Below are 17,023 nucleotides of genomic sequence, written 5' to 3'. Positions count from 1 at the left end.
AACTTTCTGGGAAGCAGAGGCAGACGCTCGGTCCAGACAGACAGCTGGGGGAGAAATGTGATCTGAATGAGTTTCCAGAATCTAAACTGTACAGATGATTAATGTTCAATGTTAACTCCTACCAGCTGCAAGAGACAATTATTATATTTCAGCAGTAGCCTGAACCTTAATGTGAAATGGGCCATTCTGCTTTTCTCGACATACATTAATATGACTTTTTTCAACTTACATAGTGTCACTTTCTTTTAGACATACCATACATTGAAACATTGACTTTTTTGGACATAGTATTTCATGACTCTTTTTTTGAAATATTATACCATTATCCTTTGAGACATACTGTACATTACTAGTTCATTTTTTCTTTGACATTCGATACTATGACTTGAACATAATATACTATTTTATTACCTTGTTTTACATGACTTTTATTCTCACTTCATTCTACATATTTATGACCTTTTTCGACACACCATACTATGAATTGTTTCCACTTTTTTTACATTTGACATATTTTAAATGACAAGACCTGTCAACATGTAAATCCACTTCCTTTCCCTGAACACATTTGTTTGCAAACTGCTTTTAAAACATGACAGACAAGAGCAGTAGGACCAGTTCATGTTTTTTTTTAATGCTTAATACAATTCAGTATGCAATTATTCCCCTAAAGTCACTCCATTACAATGGATTAAACAAAGAGGGATCAAGTATTTTAGCATTTGTATTCTGTAAGACACTTAAACACGTCATTCCTGAAAGAGGAAACGCATGGTTTTGGTTCATAGCACATTCATGCCTGGCAAGAAAAAAAATATTAAGACTACATCAACACATTTCTTTTTTTACAAATCATGGAAGCAAAACAATATAAACAATATCTTATATATAAAACATAGCAGGCATAATAAATATTACACATAAACAAAAAAAACTAAAAGTAAACAGTTAACCTATTTGGTTTGGGCCATGTTTGGAATAATTAAATCACTGAACTGAAAAGCTGAACGTCAGTTAAGTAAATCTCCTGGGAAAAGTTCAACTGATCACTCATTGCAGAATATCCAACCCAAACTGTTTTTGTTCAATCTCTCTAATAACATACACAGGTAAAGTTTTAGTTTTTCCTATGACCACGTTGTTTCTTGTGTGTGTGGTTTTAATACCTCAAGAGTTTAATGAACACTCAATCTGATGTATTTAGTGCAGGACATTCCTCAAAACAGTTTTAGTCATCTCATATACTGAATATTGTTTTTAGGGAAATCAACTCATTAGTTCAACAAACCAAAATTAACAATAAAGAAGGAAGCCCGCCTGCGTGTTGAAACATAATGCTTTGTACCTTTTGGGTACACTTTTCATTCATTTTTTGGGGGGTGTGTTAGCGTAATCACAGGAGATGGGAATCAGTTTTCTTTCAGTCAGGAATCAAGGACCATGTAATCATTCAAACACACACACACACTCACACACAATCAGACACAAACAGCTAACAATACATTCTAATCCATTGTGTGACTGTAAATTCACTCCTTAGTGATTCTTCTACTTAACATAGATAACTGTGCAATTTCTTTCTTTTTTTTTTTTTTTTAAAGCAAACCAGGAGTAGTATAAATATCAGGAGGACGTCCTAGGTGCTGTTTTTTATTTAATTTAGCCACGTGTAGAGAGCATTTTCAAGACGTATTGTTCCTCTCTTTGACTCTGGTGACGGAGAAGATGCCCCCCCCCCCACCCACACAGTCAGCCTTAAGGTCCCAGCCCCTATAATGCTACTTCCGTTGCAAAGTGCAAGCAGTTAATGTCTCTCCGCCTCTCCCTTCCACTCGGGAACCAATGCAACAGCAAAGAAAGGAAAATGTTCAAATGCAACAATGGTACGGTCAGTGTCCAAAAGAAAGCAACCAGAAGGGAGAGGGCAGCAAGAGAGAGTGCATTTGTGTCTCAAGAAATTCAGTCCATCGAAGCAAGAAAAAGTGTTCCTTATCACGTCCACGTGCCACTGATCAGCTGATTGGAAGAGTGGTTATACCTCCCTAGAAAGAAAAGAAAACAACATTAATACACATATCCACTAACGGGAATAAAATTCACTTTCTTTCAAACGAGAGATGTTAAAAAAAGAGGATATTGATTGTTAGAGCCAGTATTTTGTTTTTATGAGAAAGGCCACCTAATCTGTAGTCAAAGTACCACCAAAGTATAAAAGACTACAATTCCCACGGCGCCTCCTCTAAAGTGACAGTGATGGGCAACCTGCTAGACAGATGCCGTCGAGGAACAGTTTTTAACCGCTCAATTACCCTTTAAGTTATCAAGTTATATAAGCCTTAACAAGAAAGAAAGCAAGAAAGAACACCTAAGTTGTTTGTTATTTTATTTGAGTTTTGCCTACTTGTTTTGACTATTGCAAAGGCCTCTTTTCTTTGTTGCTTGTGTACAAGTTTGGTATTTTATTTTGAGCAAACCCATCGCATAATATCATCCAAACCATCGGAGGCCAAGCAACTCATCAAAACGACATTGATCTTATATTGAACCATTCCTTTTAATGTGGTAAATCTGTACATTGATATTGCAGAGGTAATGACTTACGATGCAGTGAGAGTGGAGTTGAGGACCAGAGTGGTGCGTATCCTATACAGCTGAGCGAGCGTCAGCTTCTTGTGCTGCTGGACCGGAGATTTCCTCTTTTTAGGCGACATCTCCCCCGAATCACTGGGGGCTGTTGTGTCGTTTATCCTTTCTACGCAGGCAGGTGGCGCCGTTTCCCCATCTGAGCTGTTGTTCTGGGGCTCCTCACACTCACCGGGGGGCGTGGGGGGGGCCTGCTTCGCCTCCGCTCTCCTCAGGGTGGCAGAGAGTTTATTTGAGGTGGCGCTCAAGCAGTCTTCAGACCGGTCGATGTCGCTGGAAAACATCTCCAGGCAGTTTTGTCCGAGCTCCGTCAGACTTCTGCTGTGAGCCAGCGGCGATGCGACCCTGCGTTCTGATTGGTCCGGCCCCTGAGAGCTGGGTGTGTCCGTTGTTTGTGTTTTACCGTAGAGGCGCTGCAGCAGATTGTCCTCGGAGCGGGAGAGAGTCAGGGTGGAGAGCCTCTGGAGGCAGTGGAGTCGGGGCTGAACGTGAGGCCGCCGGCGGGGTCTGGAGGACTGGATCACTGAAATCTGAGACCCTAAAGAGGCCGCATCCTCCTCTTCCTCATCCTCCTCTTCCATCTCATCTATCTCTGCCTCCTCCACCTCCTCCTCTCCTTCAGTCTGGCCGGGCTGAGGCTCTCCCAGGAGGGATTCGGGGGAGAGGGATTCGGGGGAGAGGGTACCGTAGGCGCTGTCCATGGAGAGGGAGCGGCTCTGGGGGTCCGTCTCCTCATCACAGTAAACACTGGAGTGAACTCTGAGAGTGGACTGCTCGACCTCCGACCTTTCAGAGAGGGGATCCACGTCCGAGTCTTTCTCACCGGACCCCTCCAGGTTCATGTTGGGGGCTGGGGGCTGTTCGCTCGGTTCATCGATGTCCATCACTGACAGGGTCTCAGTGGAGCCATCTGATTGGCTGAGAGGAGAGACTTGGTTAGTTAACTGGATCGCTACTCATGAAACTCAAATGTTTAATGTCACTACACACACACGCTCAACAAGTCGTTCTCCATCCAACACACTATAAACAATACACCATTAAAAGAAGTCTCTAAAACTAAAAGGTAAAAAGAGACACATCGGGGGTCAGTATTCACGGATAATAAATATATATACACACAAACAAATTCAACAATCACACAATTTTATGTGATCTTTGATTACTTTGATTTATGCCTATTAGTGAGTTTTAATGGGGGTTGATTTGTTCATTGACTTGATCCTTTAGAATAATATTTAGGCCAGTAGAAAAAAAAAGTTTGAAGTGAGTAGTATAGTTTTGTGAATACATCAAGTTATATGTATAAAGTTTTGTTTTCATTTAAAAAAATTATAATATTTTTGGAAGACTGTAGTTATGAAATGGGTGTAATTTATTTCAAATGATGCAATCACATTCACATTAACATCCATCCATTATTTAATACAGTTGATTAGTAATATGCAGTACCTCGAGCTCTGCTGGTTTTTGTGCCTCAGGCAGGGGGAGCTTGAGTTGCTGCTCTCATCTTCCTCCTCCTCTTCCTCACCCGTACACCTCTTCTTGCTGCTCTGCTGCCGGAGAACCTCCTCCGTGCGCAGCCTCTGGAGCTGGTTCTGCGGGGGGGAATAAAACCACATTGAGTTTGGAAACAACATCACAATGTCTCTGAATCTGATTTGCAAGCTCTGTGTCTGCAACATTTAATACGATATGAGGTGTCTCTCTCACCTGGACGTTGCAGATTGCATCGATCCAGCTTCGCCCCTGGGTGGCGCTGTTGGCTTGTAAAGTGTAAGCTGCCACTGCACTCTTAAACTCATTGAGGTAGATGAGGATGAATGAGCCTGCAGGGGCAAAAGCACAACAAAACAGGATTAGATCTCCAAGGGTGTACATTGAGACAAAAAGGTACACACTTGAAGTAAAAAGTCAGTCAGTGATCTCCAGAGATGGAAATGTAACTCATTTCGACTATATGTCACGTATACTTGTAATCCATTACATTTGCCTGACAGTTTTTGATTCCTAACTGAATTTCTCACATACATCATAAACTATACTATGACCAAAACCAACAATATTTAAAACAGTTAGAACTAGCAAAACCCTTCACATCTACAGCAGTAAAACTCAACATGCACATAAATGCAGTAGGGCTCCGGATATTCGGTAGTAATCAGCAGCGAATATTCGGGGGGGTGGTTGACGCTTCAACACGTGTATTTTGGTGTATTCACGACATTCATTTTGTTATTCTACAGTATTGTTGTTTTATAGTTATTTGTTAATGTAACCCAATTTGTGTTCTTTGAAATTGAAAAGGATATCGCATTGTGTGTGTTTCTTTCGTTGCAGTTGTATATGTCTTACGCTATGGTCTTAAGTGTAATTTGGCTTGGCTTCCTGTTTATGGACATGCTTTTATTTTGAAGGAGAGGTAGCGCTGTTGACAGGAAGTTGTTGTTGCTTTGGAAACAACATGACGGAGATTAACGGAGAAAAGTAATATCTACATATAAAGACGGAGAAAGTAAACGATAACGTTTATGGTTAAGTGTTAGCCCCCGCCCCCCCTGAAGAGGCACAAGCTCTTACGTTGATATTGGAGATTTCAATCAATTCAATTTGGGAAAAAAACGGGGTAAAAACAAACAAAACGAATATCCGGATAACGGAATTGAAACCTGAATAGTACTCCAACGAACGAATATTCGGATATTCAGGTACAGCCCTAGAATGCAGTGATATTTATCCCAAAACATCACATATAATAGTAAAAACAACGACAAAGAAAAATAAATATTCAAAAAATTCAACTAAAGTCATTTGAAGATTCTTATATATGTCAAAAGTGTCTGAATTAGGAAGATGATCATCTGTCTGTCTGAGCACTCACCAGGGTCTTTGAGCTCCTTACAGACGACGTTTTGAATGAGCAGAGGCTGACGGATGATCTTCACTTTCTCCACTCTTTTCACCGACTTGGTGATCAGCAGCAGGTCAGTGAACAGGACACAGTGGACGTCCATCTGCAGGGAGATACACTCACGTCAGGTCGGACAGAAAGGTCATCCTTTTAATGTGAAATGTGAGGCGAGAAGCCAGATGTTGAGAATGAAGGATAAGAGGAGCTCGTGGTGTGTTTACAAGCTGAGAGTCAGACTTACTCGGCTGTCCTTGCCCTCTTTCATCTTCAGCGTCCCCTCCAGATGCAGCTGTCGGGTCTCCTCCGGGGAAACTCCTCTCATGGGAGCCATGAGGTCGAAGCGGTTGAACTCCTTGAGGATCTGACGGGAGGAAAAAGACAAAAAGCATGAGGTCAATTCTTACAGAACGTCTCGTATCGGACTGAGCTTTCCTGAAGAAGGAAACGTGAGAAAGCCAGGAGGAACTGTAAATAGTTTCCTACCTTCTCCACCTCCTCACTGCTGCCCTCCACAGCCTCGTAGGAGTCTATTCTGGCAGAAATGGTGGCCAGATTCTGTTGTTCCTGGCGCTGTCTCATCTTCGACTCCACGCTGTTGATGAAGCCTTCCACCGCCGCCACCTAGAGGAGGGGAAATCACAAATACACGTTTAGATGTTTTTCCGTAGTTCACATTCTGTCATGTGGATGTTTTGGGTTTGGGAAAATTGTAACTCTTAAATATTGTTGGGTAGTTTAATCTGCAGCGATGCATCAACATAACCATGTTTGTAGTGTCCTTGTCCTGAGAGAACAACATTTCTCTGATCTGTTTTTAGATGTTGTGGTGCTGCATTTTCAGCCGGTCCCAGAGGGTTTTTAAATCGTTTATTTAGCTTAAGAAGTAGGACAATTTCTTCAACCCACACTTCATCCTTGCAGTTTATTACAAACATTTAAACTCTGAATCAACACATTTGAAGGTGCATGATTGACCCTAGATAGAAAGGCTATATGAACAAAAATCAGTTTAGTAACTAAAACTGTCTGGCAAATGCAGTGGAGTAGAATTATAAAGTGACATAACATAGAAATAATGGAAGTATTCAAATCCTATACTTTAGTAAAAGCATCATATAATACTGTACAAATACTTAATACCAACAAGTGACCAATCCTGTATCGAAAAGTGTATTCAGCTAAAAGTATGTAAGTGTAATTAGGAGGATGTATCAAGTATTTAAATGTAAAAGTACTTGATGCCAATGGGTTATTTAAGTAAACTTAGTTCAGGGTTCATACACTTTTTCACCAATGATTTTCAATGACTTCTCCTTGACTTTACCTCATTTTCCATGACCACAAAAATTACTCTTTCTCAGCGGTACCACTGAAACATTTTTATTTTAACATGGAACAGGAAAATAAGGTCTGCATATGAAACATGTTGTGAATCTAAAACAAATCAAAGAGTAGGCTTACTAGCTCCAACAGACTAAAGCACTGTAGACTAGAGGGTGTGATTGTAAAACTCTCTCACCAGCAAAACACCTCGACAGTTAAATGCCATTTTTCATTTCATTACTACGACACAGTATTTATTATCGTTATAGTATTACTGTTTCGGCGATTAGATAAAATATAAATTATATTTGATGCAACTTTGGTTACATTTCCATGACTTTTCCAAAACTTTGGGAACAAATATTGTTTTCCAGAACTTTTCCAGGGCCTGGAATTTGCATTTTGAATTTCCATGACTTTTCCAGGTTTTTAATGACCGTTAGGAACCCTGTTTGTTACATATTAATAATGTTCTTACCATGCTGTTGACTTTGTCCCGTGTCGACTGGTCGTCCGTCTTCTTCAGGACCCTCGTCAACAGGAGCGGGTATTTGGTCAGTCTCTGGTGAGGCTTGGCCAACATGTCGATCAGCTTCAGGCGGTTGCACTGCTTATGAGTCTCTGCCCACTGAAGAGACAACAAAGACAGGGAATCAGACATTTAATGAGGCATACATATGTAAACAACACACCGTGAGTATCTGGGATTATCTTAAAGGTCTCCTATTATGCTATTTTTAGGCCTATTCTATGGCTCTCAGATATATAAATTCTCCCGTGATTAAATGCTCCAAACCACATTAAGGATTATTTCTGAAACAGTATGGAGCTCAAATACTTTTTCTCTCTCAGGTTTACCACAAGGTGAGTTCCTTTTTTTATATCCAGCTTATTTACACAAACTCTCTCCAGTACAGGTTAGCTCTGAGTGTGAAGATAAACTTCTGTTGTTGCAATGTTGAGGTAGAATGAAGGAGTCTGGAACGTCGTTTAGCCAAAGCACTGAGAGTTTTATTGAACACAGTACATTAATACGGCCGGGGAGATCACTTAGTTTCACACTGTCCTGTGCTCCACCATCATGATCTCTGCCCCAGAATAGACCCAACACGCATCAACATGAGGAGAGGCGGGCTAACAGAAGCCCGCGTTTACCTAATCAATAGCAGATCGGCGACAATAATCTACTTGTCTCAAAGAGATGCAGACAAGCCTCAACCCTCCCCCACGGATATAGGAGAAGCGTTTGACCTGTGACCTCAACTTACAGAGGAGTCTTTGACTGATAAGTCAAACACATGTTTGCAGTATCACAGAATCTAAGAAACTATAGGAAACTCTATAAACAGATCAGATTAAAATATTCTCTTACACTGAGTGTTAGCAATGCTAATGTAAACAAAGACCATATTACGTCCAAAACAGTCGGGCATTGTTTCTGATAGCAACTTTCTGATAGGGCCGTGGGTCCGCATTTCCGATATTACGTCATATCGGACGCAAATCTGGATCAGCTCCGTTGTACCCCCGTTTTTAGAGATTTGGGTTCGGAGGAAAAGAGAGAGGGTTTTATTTACTGACACTGCGTGAGTTCCCTGACGCACCGGGGACACATGTTTATGTAGAAAAGTGGAGGACTGACCGTGACGTAGGTCCTGAACAGATCGTTGTCCCGCAGCAGCGTGCGCATGTTCTCCATGATGCCCTCCTCCTCCATGCAGTACCGGATGTACGGCTGGAACCTGGAGCCAAACTGAAACAAACAAACAAAAACATGCATGAGAAATATTACTCACATCCTCCTGAGGGAAACATATTCACTTATGCATCAGTCTAACGTCAACATTGCATTATATTTCTAAGTAAAACGTTTATAAAACAATCCAGAAATGATCTTTAGTGTTCGAATATAATGGGTATTGGAGGTGCTGGCATATTAAAGTACTTCCTTCTTCATATCTCATTTACGCAAGTAAAAAAAATGGCTGCAATAAAAAGTGTGATAAACATCAGCTTGAATAAGCAAAATGTAAAGTAAAGTACTTTTCCCATAACCTTCAATCAGTCGATTAAGAAAGGGGGGATTTCCTCGGACTTGAACCAGCTGATAGAGCAAACACTTAACTTTTCCCGAGAAATAACTATTTACTTTCACATCAAAAAGAACACAATGTCATGGATAATATACAGTCCAGATATTCGTTCAGTAAAAGGTCTAAAAGAATAGATGCAAATCTAAATTAGCTACTAAGAGATTGATAAAAAATCACTACAATTCAATTTATCAACTGACCTGTTTCGTACCAAAATGATTGAAGGTATATGGAAACTATTAGGTTTCAATAGCACATTTTATTGATGAATTAGGTTATCTGACAAGTCAAAAATATGACTTATTTGTTGCCTTTTATTGGTTTTAAGTTATTGAGAGTTGTATCCATAATATCCAAGACACAGATAATAAACCAAACTCAAAACATTCTGTAGATTTGATCGAGGTTCCTGGGTCCATTAGAACAGAAATGAATCGGCTTGTTAAATGGCCCATTAACCTGAACTAATCAGTGCTGTGTGGTAAAGTCCACAGGTTCACGGTGTCCTGATAACCCTTTGTTTAAGTAGATATTGGAATATATTGTTACTATGTAAAGATTAAGATTCCTTTTATCGTCACTACACAGAGTACCGCGAAATTCCAAGCATTCCTGATGGTGCAATCCCACATAACAGACAGTATAAGTATGATAAGTAAGTATAATATCACAGTGTGGTGTGTACTGACCGTCTGGAAGCCCTGGTGCAGGTCTGAGGGGTCCAGCAGCGCGCGGTTCTGCCGGGCTTTCTGCAGGACGGGCAGCATGACGGAGTTCCACAGGGCGGTGTGCAAAACCACGAGCTCCTGGATGTTGCTGAACAGCTTGGTGGGCTCCACCTCCGTCAGCAGCCCGCTGTCCTGCAGGTTCAGCAGCCCACACAGGAACAGCTGGGGAGGGCACACAGAAGATTGAGTTTTAAAATAATGTTTATTGGCTTTTCATTTTTTCTTTAAAGTATTTTTGTAAATTATGTTTGAATCTTGGAATTTCAACCTCAGCTTCTATAGTACTGTCTATTTTTTTTAACTTTTTAATGCTATTTTATTTGTATTTCAGAAATATTTTGGACTGTTTATTTCTAGTATCTTAATTTCTCTATGTTGCTGCAACGCAAAACATTTCCCTCTGATTATTTAATGGTTAATATTGTTTTTATAGGCAATAATTTAAGCTTCGTTAGTTCCAGGTTTAATATGTGCAATAAGTTCATTTCAATAAGTCCGGCCCTAGACTAGTACCGATTTTTGTATTTTGGCCCACTGTGTATTTGAGTTTGACACCCCTGTTCTAGAGGATTTCAATTTGTATTTTTTATAACTTTTCACCAGATGGCACATATTCTTTCCATTTGGGATTTTGTCCGGGACTGAAGTTGATTAAAAATGTGACTGATGAAAGTGCCGAATAATATCATCATAAAAAACATTTTTAAAGCAGACATTTGTGTCCTATACTATAGCATTAAGCATAAAGGTTAAGCCGACAAAGTCTTCAAAGCAGAAGGTTATCACTCAACACATCACAGGATTAAGGTCTTTTTCTAAGGCTTTCTGAGTGGTGATAAGGGGCCGTGTTCCTAACAAGAGAATCACTGTGTGTGTTATCTCTGTGGGTACAGGAGCCCGTTGCAACACATCCATACAGTATCAGTGGTCTGTACAGTAGTTCCTTACATCAGTGATGACTCGGAGTTTCTTTATGTAGGTCGCCTCGGTCTGCAGCAGCTCCCAGATCGCCTCCTGCTGGTGGAACTGCCGCCGGGTCAACGTCTGGAAGCACAAACATCTTATTAAATATAACAGAAACATTGACAGATTCTTCATCTTATTGCATTACATTGTTATTACTAGTGATGTCTCGTGAGCCTAGGCTTTAAAAATACAGGATGGTCAACGTCTATAAAAACAAACGCATCAGATTGTTATAAATAAAATAAACATTAACATATTCTTCTTCAACTTGTCTCGTTTGCCTTTTAAATACAGGATGTTATAAAGGGCACCCGGTGGAACAACGCCTCGTAACATTTACTTAATCACTCTGTGTTTGAGTAGGCAACCATTACACAACAAACCCCGTTCCTGTTACCCTTTACCTACGATACTACTATAATGATGTGTTAAAATTAGGGCCGGGACTTTAACGCGTTAATTAAGATTAATTAATTACACAAAAATTAACGCGTTAAAAAAATTTACGCATTTTAATCGCACTTATTTTTGCACCGCGGAACGTTTCTCACTGGATGAGTTTCAGGCGTACCGATTATACTGGAGCACCAACTAACGTTCATGACTTCAGACAACAACAAACCACAGTGAACAACAGTGGGAAATGTTGTTTTAAAAAACGGACGGATGGAAGCGTCGTTAAGAGCACGGTTGTGTGCAAATTATGCAAAAAGGAATTCGCATATCACCGCAGCACATCAAGCCTCAAGTATCACCTCAATGCAAAAACATATAGAAGCTAGTGTGGACGTTAGCCTCTTTTATCGCGTTCACACCAAAAAGAGCCGGTACTAAAATTAGTTCATGAGAACCTTTTTACCCCCACGAAAGTCCCTGCTAGAGAGCAGAGAGCTGCTAGAGAGCAGGGACTTTCGTACGGCTCTCTTGTGAGAAAAGAGCTATATTTCTGATTGGCTGGGCGGATTGCAAACCACGCCCCGTAAAACTCCCAAAAAGTTTTGTGAAGCCGCCATTTTATTATCCTCGCATTAGCATTATTAGCATTAGCATTAGCCCAGCGCAGAAACGCAGAGAGACTAACTTATGGCAACACAAAATAAAACATGGGAGCGGTGGAGATGAGGAGGTGTCGGCGTTCTGACGATTTACTCGGAAGGCTTCAGTAGAAGCTGCTGGGAGTCCCAGCAGCTTCTACGGAAGCCAGTCCCCAACTCCGGGGACTTCCGGCCGGGGACTTTGGGCGGCAGTATACGCCGTGAAGTGGTTTGCTGCCTGCCAGTAAACCCAATGCAGAAGAAGAAGAAGTGACGTCAGCGGCTTCATTTGCCTAATCCTCCCCCAGGTTCAAAGAGTTCTCATGAACTAAATTCTCATGAACCTTTGTGGGAAAAGTACTGCGGTGTGAATGCGCCTAATGGTATACTAAAATCCATGTGAAAAAAATTGCTTCTCACTGTTCTCAGGTCAAATATTTATATGTGATTAAAAATGCGATTAATTTCGATTAATTAATTACAAAGCCTCTAATTAATTAGATTAATTTTTTTAATCGAGTCACGGCCCTAGTTAAAATCTGTTTAACACATATACTTTGGCTGAAAATATGATTCAAATATGATTTTTTTAAAATTAGATATGATTCGATTTGAGAGGCCTAATTAAGCTTTTTGGGGGTTTTCTCTTTCTTGTAGTGTATTATATAGGTTTCTGTGCATGTCAATGGTCTGCAAAGGCTACAATCCCAAAGTTCAAAGTAGAAAGTAGAACATTAAAGAGCTTTATCAACATTAAAGCAGGGAGATACGTCTCAGTAGAGCCACAAAATACACATATGAACCTGAAAAGGAGCATATTAGGGCCCCTTTAATCTTTGTGCTTGCTGACGTATTACTACCTCTATGAGAAAGCTAAAAGCCTGATCAAAAAGACGATGTTTAAACTGACAGTGAGTCATACATTCGTGTGAATATATCGTGTTTGTATCGATGTATTTCATTTCCATTGTTTGTATGCAAGCTTTTCAAATTTGTATGATGTCAATGAATTGTGCTGTTCGACCCTGTTGTTGTTGAGCCATACCCTGAAGGATTAGTCACATATATAAAAGGATTCAGTCCTTTCTTCACGCTCTCAGACACCAGAGAAACTGGTTCTGATGTTTTCCAGTAACTCATTATCTTGTCAGTGTCGTGGCTTGTGTAACTTTGGGGTGAATGTACATTATGGGAGCGAGCAGCAGCTGAGCGTCTTTCTGATCAAACATTAACAGGTGGACAGCGTGCGATGATATCATTGACTTTGGCATGTAGGGTTCACTGACCGCAGTGAAACCGTAAATCGCTTTATGAGCATCATTCCGGGAAAACAGGCATCAGGTGTGAGTGAGACACACGATGAGGAAGTGAGAGTCAGGAGCATACTTTAAGCTAAAAGCTATTTGTCCTAATTCACAATTAATGTATTGAAAAAAGGCACAAAACCTCTCAAGTTTTATGGAATTAAAGAACATAACATTTTTTATCTAATTTGGTTTCTAGCTCAATTCCTTTTTCATTTGACATTATATTCCAGTGTCTTTACACAAACCCCCCCAGCCTGTGTGTGTTTTCACCTCGGAGTCGTCCAGCAGCATCTGCCAGCTGTCCTCCAGCACCAGGTTGGTCTCCTGCTCCTCGTCCTCCTCCTCCCAGGAGTCCTGGTTGAAGGAGAGCTGCTGCGGCACCTTGGGGAGTCCGAACGTCATGTAGGAGTGCAGTTTGCCCTGGAGCTGCTCCAGACGGTCCGCCTCCTGCAACCACACACGAAAAACAAGCCTGATTACATTTCAACAAGGTTAACGGCGAGACGGCGAGAATTACTGTCCACTTCTGTCCTTTGTGTCTCGATTTATTGTTACACTCAAACAGTAAGTAAAGATGAGTCCCCGCATTAGCATTCAAATCCTGTCCTTCACTGGCGCCTTAATTCTTAAATCCAACAGTGGCTGCTATTCAGCCCTTTGTTCAGCCTGGCAGGCTTTACGTAGTTATGAAAATGAGCTCTGTGCATTGAGACCACTTTCACAATGGGAGACTGAAGGGAGGGGGCAAAAGCTACAGCATGGAGAGGGGGGGGGGGGGCAGAGGTTTATAAGTCATGACCCCCTTGGAAGAAGTACTATTAATAGAGAGAAATTGTACAACAGTGATCAGCGATTAGCACTTCTTTACAACGTTTTTTAGTGAAAGGCCGTGCTGACAGTGGTTCATCTCCACAATATGGATGGAGTGAGAGGTCCAGGTCCTGGGGAAGGGTCTCTGGTCCTGGAGGGGTGAAGGGGGACGGGGTGAATAGAGATGAGGCAGGCAGTGACAGGTGAGTGACAGATACTGTCTCTGCCTGACATCTGTTACTGTGCAGGATGTGACCTCAGGGCGGGAGACAATCGGAGAGTGTGTGTGTGTGTGTGTGTTTTATCAGAAGGAAGGTGATGATTATTGTTTTAAACATATGATACAGAAATGTAAGGAAAGGTTTGACATTTCCACGTAGCTATCTAAATGCTGCTACATGGACGACGACTTATTTGTCCTTATTTTTATTGTGTTATTACTTATGTGTGCTTTTTTCTATATTTAACATGTTAGCTACGTTCTATTTAAAACAAATGCTGGATAGAGACAGGCTTGCTGTTTCCTCCAGTATCCAGTCTTTAAGTCGAATTCAGCTAGCTAACATTGGAAGAGAAGTATCTGGTCATCTAACTTCCTACCATAGCATGCAAAGGTATTCCCAAAACGTCCAACTATTGTATTTTCAAAATTGAACCATGGATGAATTGAGCGAGGCTTTTCCTCCTCCTCCTCACTTCCAGAGGAAAGTGTGAGAGCCGACAACACGAGACCTCCAAGGGAAATTACCTCATCATCAGGACCTCAAGGGAAACGGCCTCCGACCCCCTCCCACTGCAGCTCGCTACCGTTTAATGCTTTTTTATTTTATTCTGAGATTTGTCTGGGAAGCAATCGAGCCTCATATCAACTTATACAACTCTACAACAGGCAGAAGAGAATGCTATATTTCCCTGTGATCCTACGCTAGTATACAATAAATGTATGTAGAAATAAACCACAGCAGCCATTAAAACCAATTTATATTTCGACCGTTAGAATAACATCGTTTTCGCAGTATTTGTCGAATTTGTTCATGTTCCAAGAATGCATAATAAAAAATGTGTCCGCATCAGTATCAGTTTGCATTAAGTGCTCTGAACTCAGGAAAGGTCAATATGATGTGTCATCTTCTCTGTCTGATCGTTACCTTTCCGAAGGCCCCCGTCCCAGCGCTGGAGCTGAAGAAGCCACTGAAGCGGCTGGCGGCTCGGTTCTTCCAGCTGTCAGGCCCGGCCCCGATGCCGGGCAGGGAGCCCAACCCCCCCAGAGCCTCGGGGATGGGAATATTCGCTTCTCCCAGGAACTCGGTCATGTTCTTTCTCCGTCGAGCCTGACCCTGCAAGAGCCCAGACAGAGAGACATTTAAAACAAACAGAAAATGAAAGACTTGGCACGAGGGAACTTGTCAACGTTAAGGGGAAGGACGAACGTTTCCAGTCAGTCGGAGGGAAAGAGACAATGAAGGAAAGAGAGAAATACACAAGGACAGGATCAACAGGAAATCAGAGGGGAATTCTGTGCAGGGATGACATCAGCGGACCGTTAGAGCTATCCTGATGATCCGACACAAACAGGAGAGGGAAGGACGGCCACTTCCTCGCCGTGAACGCTCATTACATCACAAGGAGGTTGTTCCATAAGAACAGACCGCTGAGTCTGGCCATTGTCCCCCTCCATTGTTACCCTGTCAGCGGGCCCTGCCTCGCTCGGACAATCTCTGTCCACTTTACGAGCTGCAGCAAAGCAAACAAACAGGGGCCACCGCAGTATCTGAGGAAGCAGTTGTTTTTGCCGTTAGAGAGGAATCTGCTGGTGGGGAGTCCGGCCGCTGACCCCCCTTCAAACAGCGACAAGGAACTCACATTCCAGGACACTGACACTAAACTAAATTCTTTCACTGATCATCCCCCCCTCGACGAACGCACATACAAACACAATGCAGGAAAACCACTTATGTCCAAAGTTGGTATGTCGCCAACAAAACAAGACATTCCTGCAGATGCAGCAAAAACACATGACACTATTAGCTTTCCATTACAGCTGACACTGTTATCTCAGCAGAATAAATGCAATCAACCATGAGCATACCAATTCAGAACAGCACACATGTTAAACTAATAAGCTTCAATTAATTAATAACCAAACATTTTAAAGTACTACAATAGGTGGGTTTCCAGCTTACGGCAGAATATGTCGAGCCTTTCTTTTCAAAATACTTTGAATAAAGTATTTTGAAATGATTTCTACATGATGTATTATTAAAAGTCTAACCACATAGAATCCTGATTAAGCGTTGCACTTCTATAACATTGTCGGGCTCAAGATGGCGAGTCTTTTTTAATCAAGAAATCAATTAAGCTGAATTACACAGACTTATGTTTTTACTCAACTCACTGCTTTGCGAAAAACCCGGCCCTACGTTACCTACAACAAAACTCAACTGCGGAAAGTTTGATCTGAGATCCAGGGGTGTTATGCTAATAGCAGCTATTGTAACCTTGAGCCTGAATATTGACGGTAAACAACATTTTCCATCCCTGCACCTCTCGGTCTACATGTGCCATCTCCACCAATCAGAGGGCAGCCCAGTAGACTCTACAGAGCCTGGGAGGTAAAACCCGGGGCAAAATAAAGTCCGCCATCACTCGCTACTGCTGGTAAAACGTAATGAAAATGAGTGCAGGTTTTATGACACATTTGTATCAACTTTCCCACTGAAAATATCTGAGTTTTGGTGGTTGGAAAGTCTCTGTTTATAGGGAACATCAAACTAACACTGTAACTTTAACAAAAACAAGAACGCTGACTGTCAAACTTTGACTAAATGGGTACAAACTGCACCTTCCGAGGTTGAGCATCGCAGTTACTCAAAGTAAACACCTTCCATTACACTTCAGATAAATAATTATCCAAGTCTAAAATGTGCGGCATGTATATTCAACAAACAAAAATGTAAATATTATGAACAGCTCGAGTCAATTAATTCCATTTTAGGAAGAGCAAGTCGAGCCCTTTGTTAAACCACTTAACTAGAGTAAAGGCATACAAGTGGGCCATTCAGTTGCATAACAAGATAATAAATCTGAGTGGGGGGTCTTAAAGGTTTTCAGCTTTTAGTCCTTTTATCTTTTTTTAAATGATGATGTCCAAAGAGGAGAGTGACTTAACTGCAAATAGAAATGTTGGCTTTAAAACAAAAGGTGAAGG

General features: G+C 41.4%; 1 protein-coding gene across 5 annotated transcripts in view; it reads right to left on the bottom strand.

Moving 5' to 3' along the window:
* Window positions 1-612: 612 nt before the first annotated feature.
* Window positions 613-17,023, bottom strand: part of plekhg5b (pleckstrin homology domain containing, family G (with RhoGef domain) member 5b) — an 85,511-nt gene continuing 69,100 nt past the window's right edge. For 4 of the 5 annotated variants that reach the window (XM_034218203.1, XM_034218207.1, XM_034218206.1 and 1 more), the window contains 13 exons: window positions 14,964-15,152; window positions 13,276-13,452; window positions 10,647-10,742; window positions 9,660-9,860; window positions 8,520-8,630; window positions 7,356-7,505; window positions 6,038-6,175; window positions 5,796-5,915; window positions 5,525-5,657; window positions 4,357-4,472; window positions 4,096-4,241; window positions 2,602-3,561; window positions 613-2,042 (listed from right to left, as the gene is read on the bottom strand). In XM_034218203.1, coding sequence (XP_034074094.1) covers window positions 2,033-2,042; window positions 2,602-3,561; window positions 4,096-4,241; window positions 4,357-4,472; window positions 5,525-5,657; window positions 5,796-5,915; window positions 6,038-6,175; window positions 7,356-7,505; window positions 8,520-8,630; window positions 9,660-9,860; window positions 10,647-10,742; window positions 13,276-13,452; window positions 14,964-15,152 — 2,547 coding nt within the window. In that variant the 3' untranslated portion in view covers window positions 613-2,032. Of the gene's footprint in view, window positions 2,043-2,597; window positions 3,562-4,095; window positions 4,242-4,356; window positions 4,473-5,524; window positions 5,658-5,795; window positions 5,916-6,037; window positions 6,176-7,355; window positions 7,506-8,519; window positions 8,631-9,659; window positions 9,861-10,646; window positions 10,743-13,275; window positions 13,453-14,963; window positions 15,153-17,023 lie in introns of those variants that run through there. The other variant, XM_034218205.1, reaches the window with a different exon arrangement.

This window comes from Gymnodraco acuticeps, unplaced genomic scaffold (assembly GCF_902827175.1).
Source record: "Gymnodraco acuticeps unplaced genomic scaffold, fGymAcu1.1, whole genome shotgun sequence".
NCBI lineage: Eukaryota > Metazoa > Chordata > Actinopteri > Perciformes > Bathydraconidae > Gymnodraco > Gymnodraco acuticeps.
The sequence above is the reverse complement of the archived record's forward strand: the minus strand, read 5'-3'. Positions and strand labels throughout refer to the sequence as shown.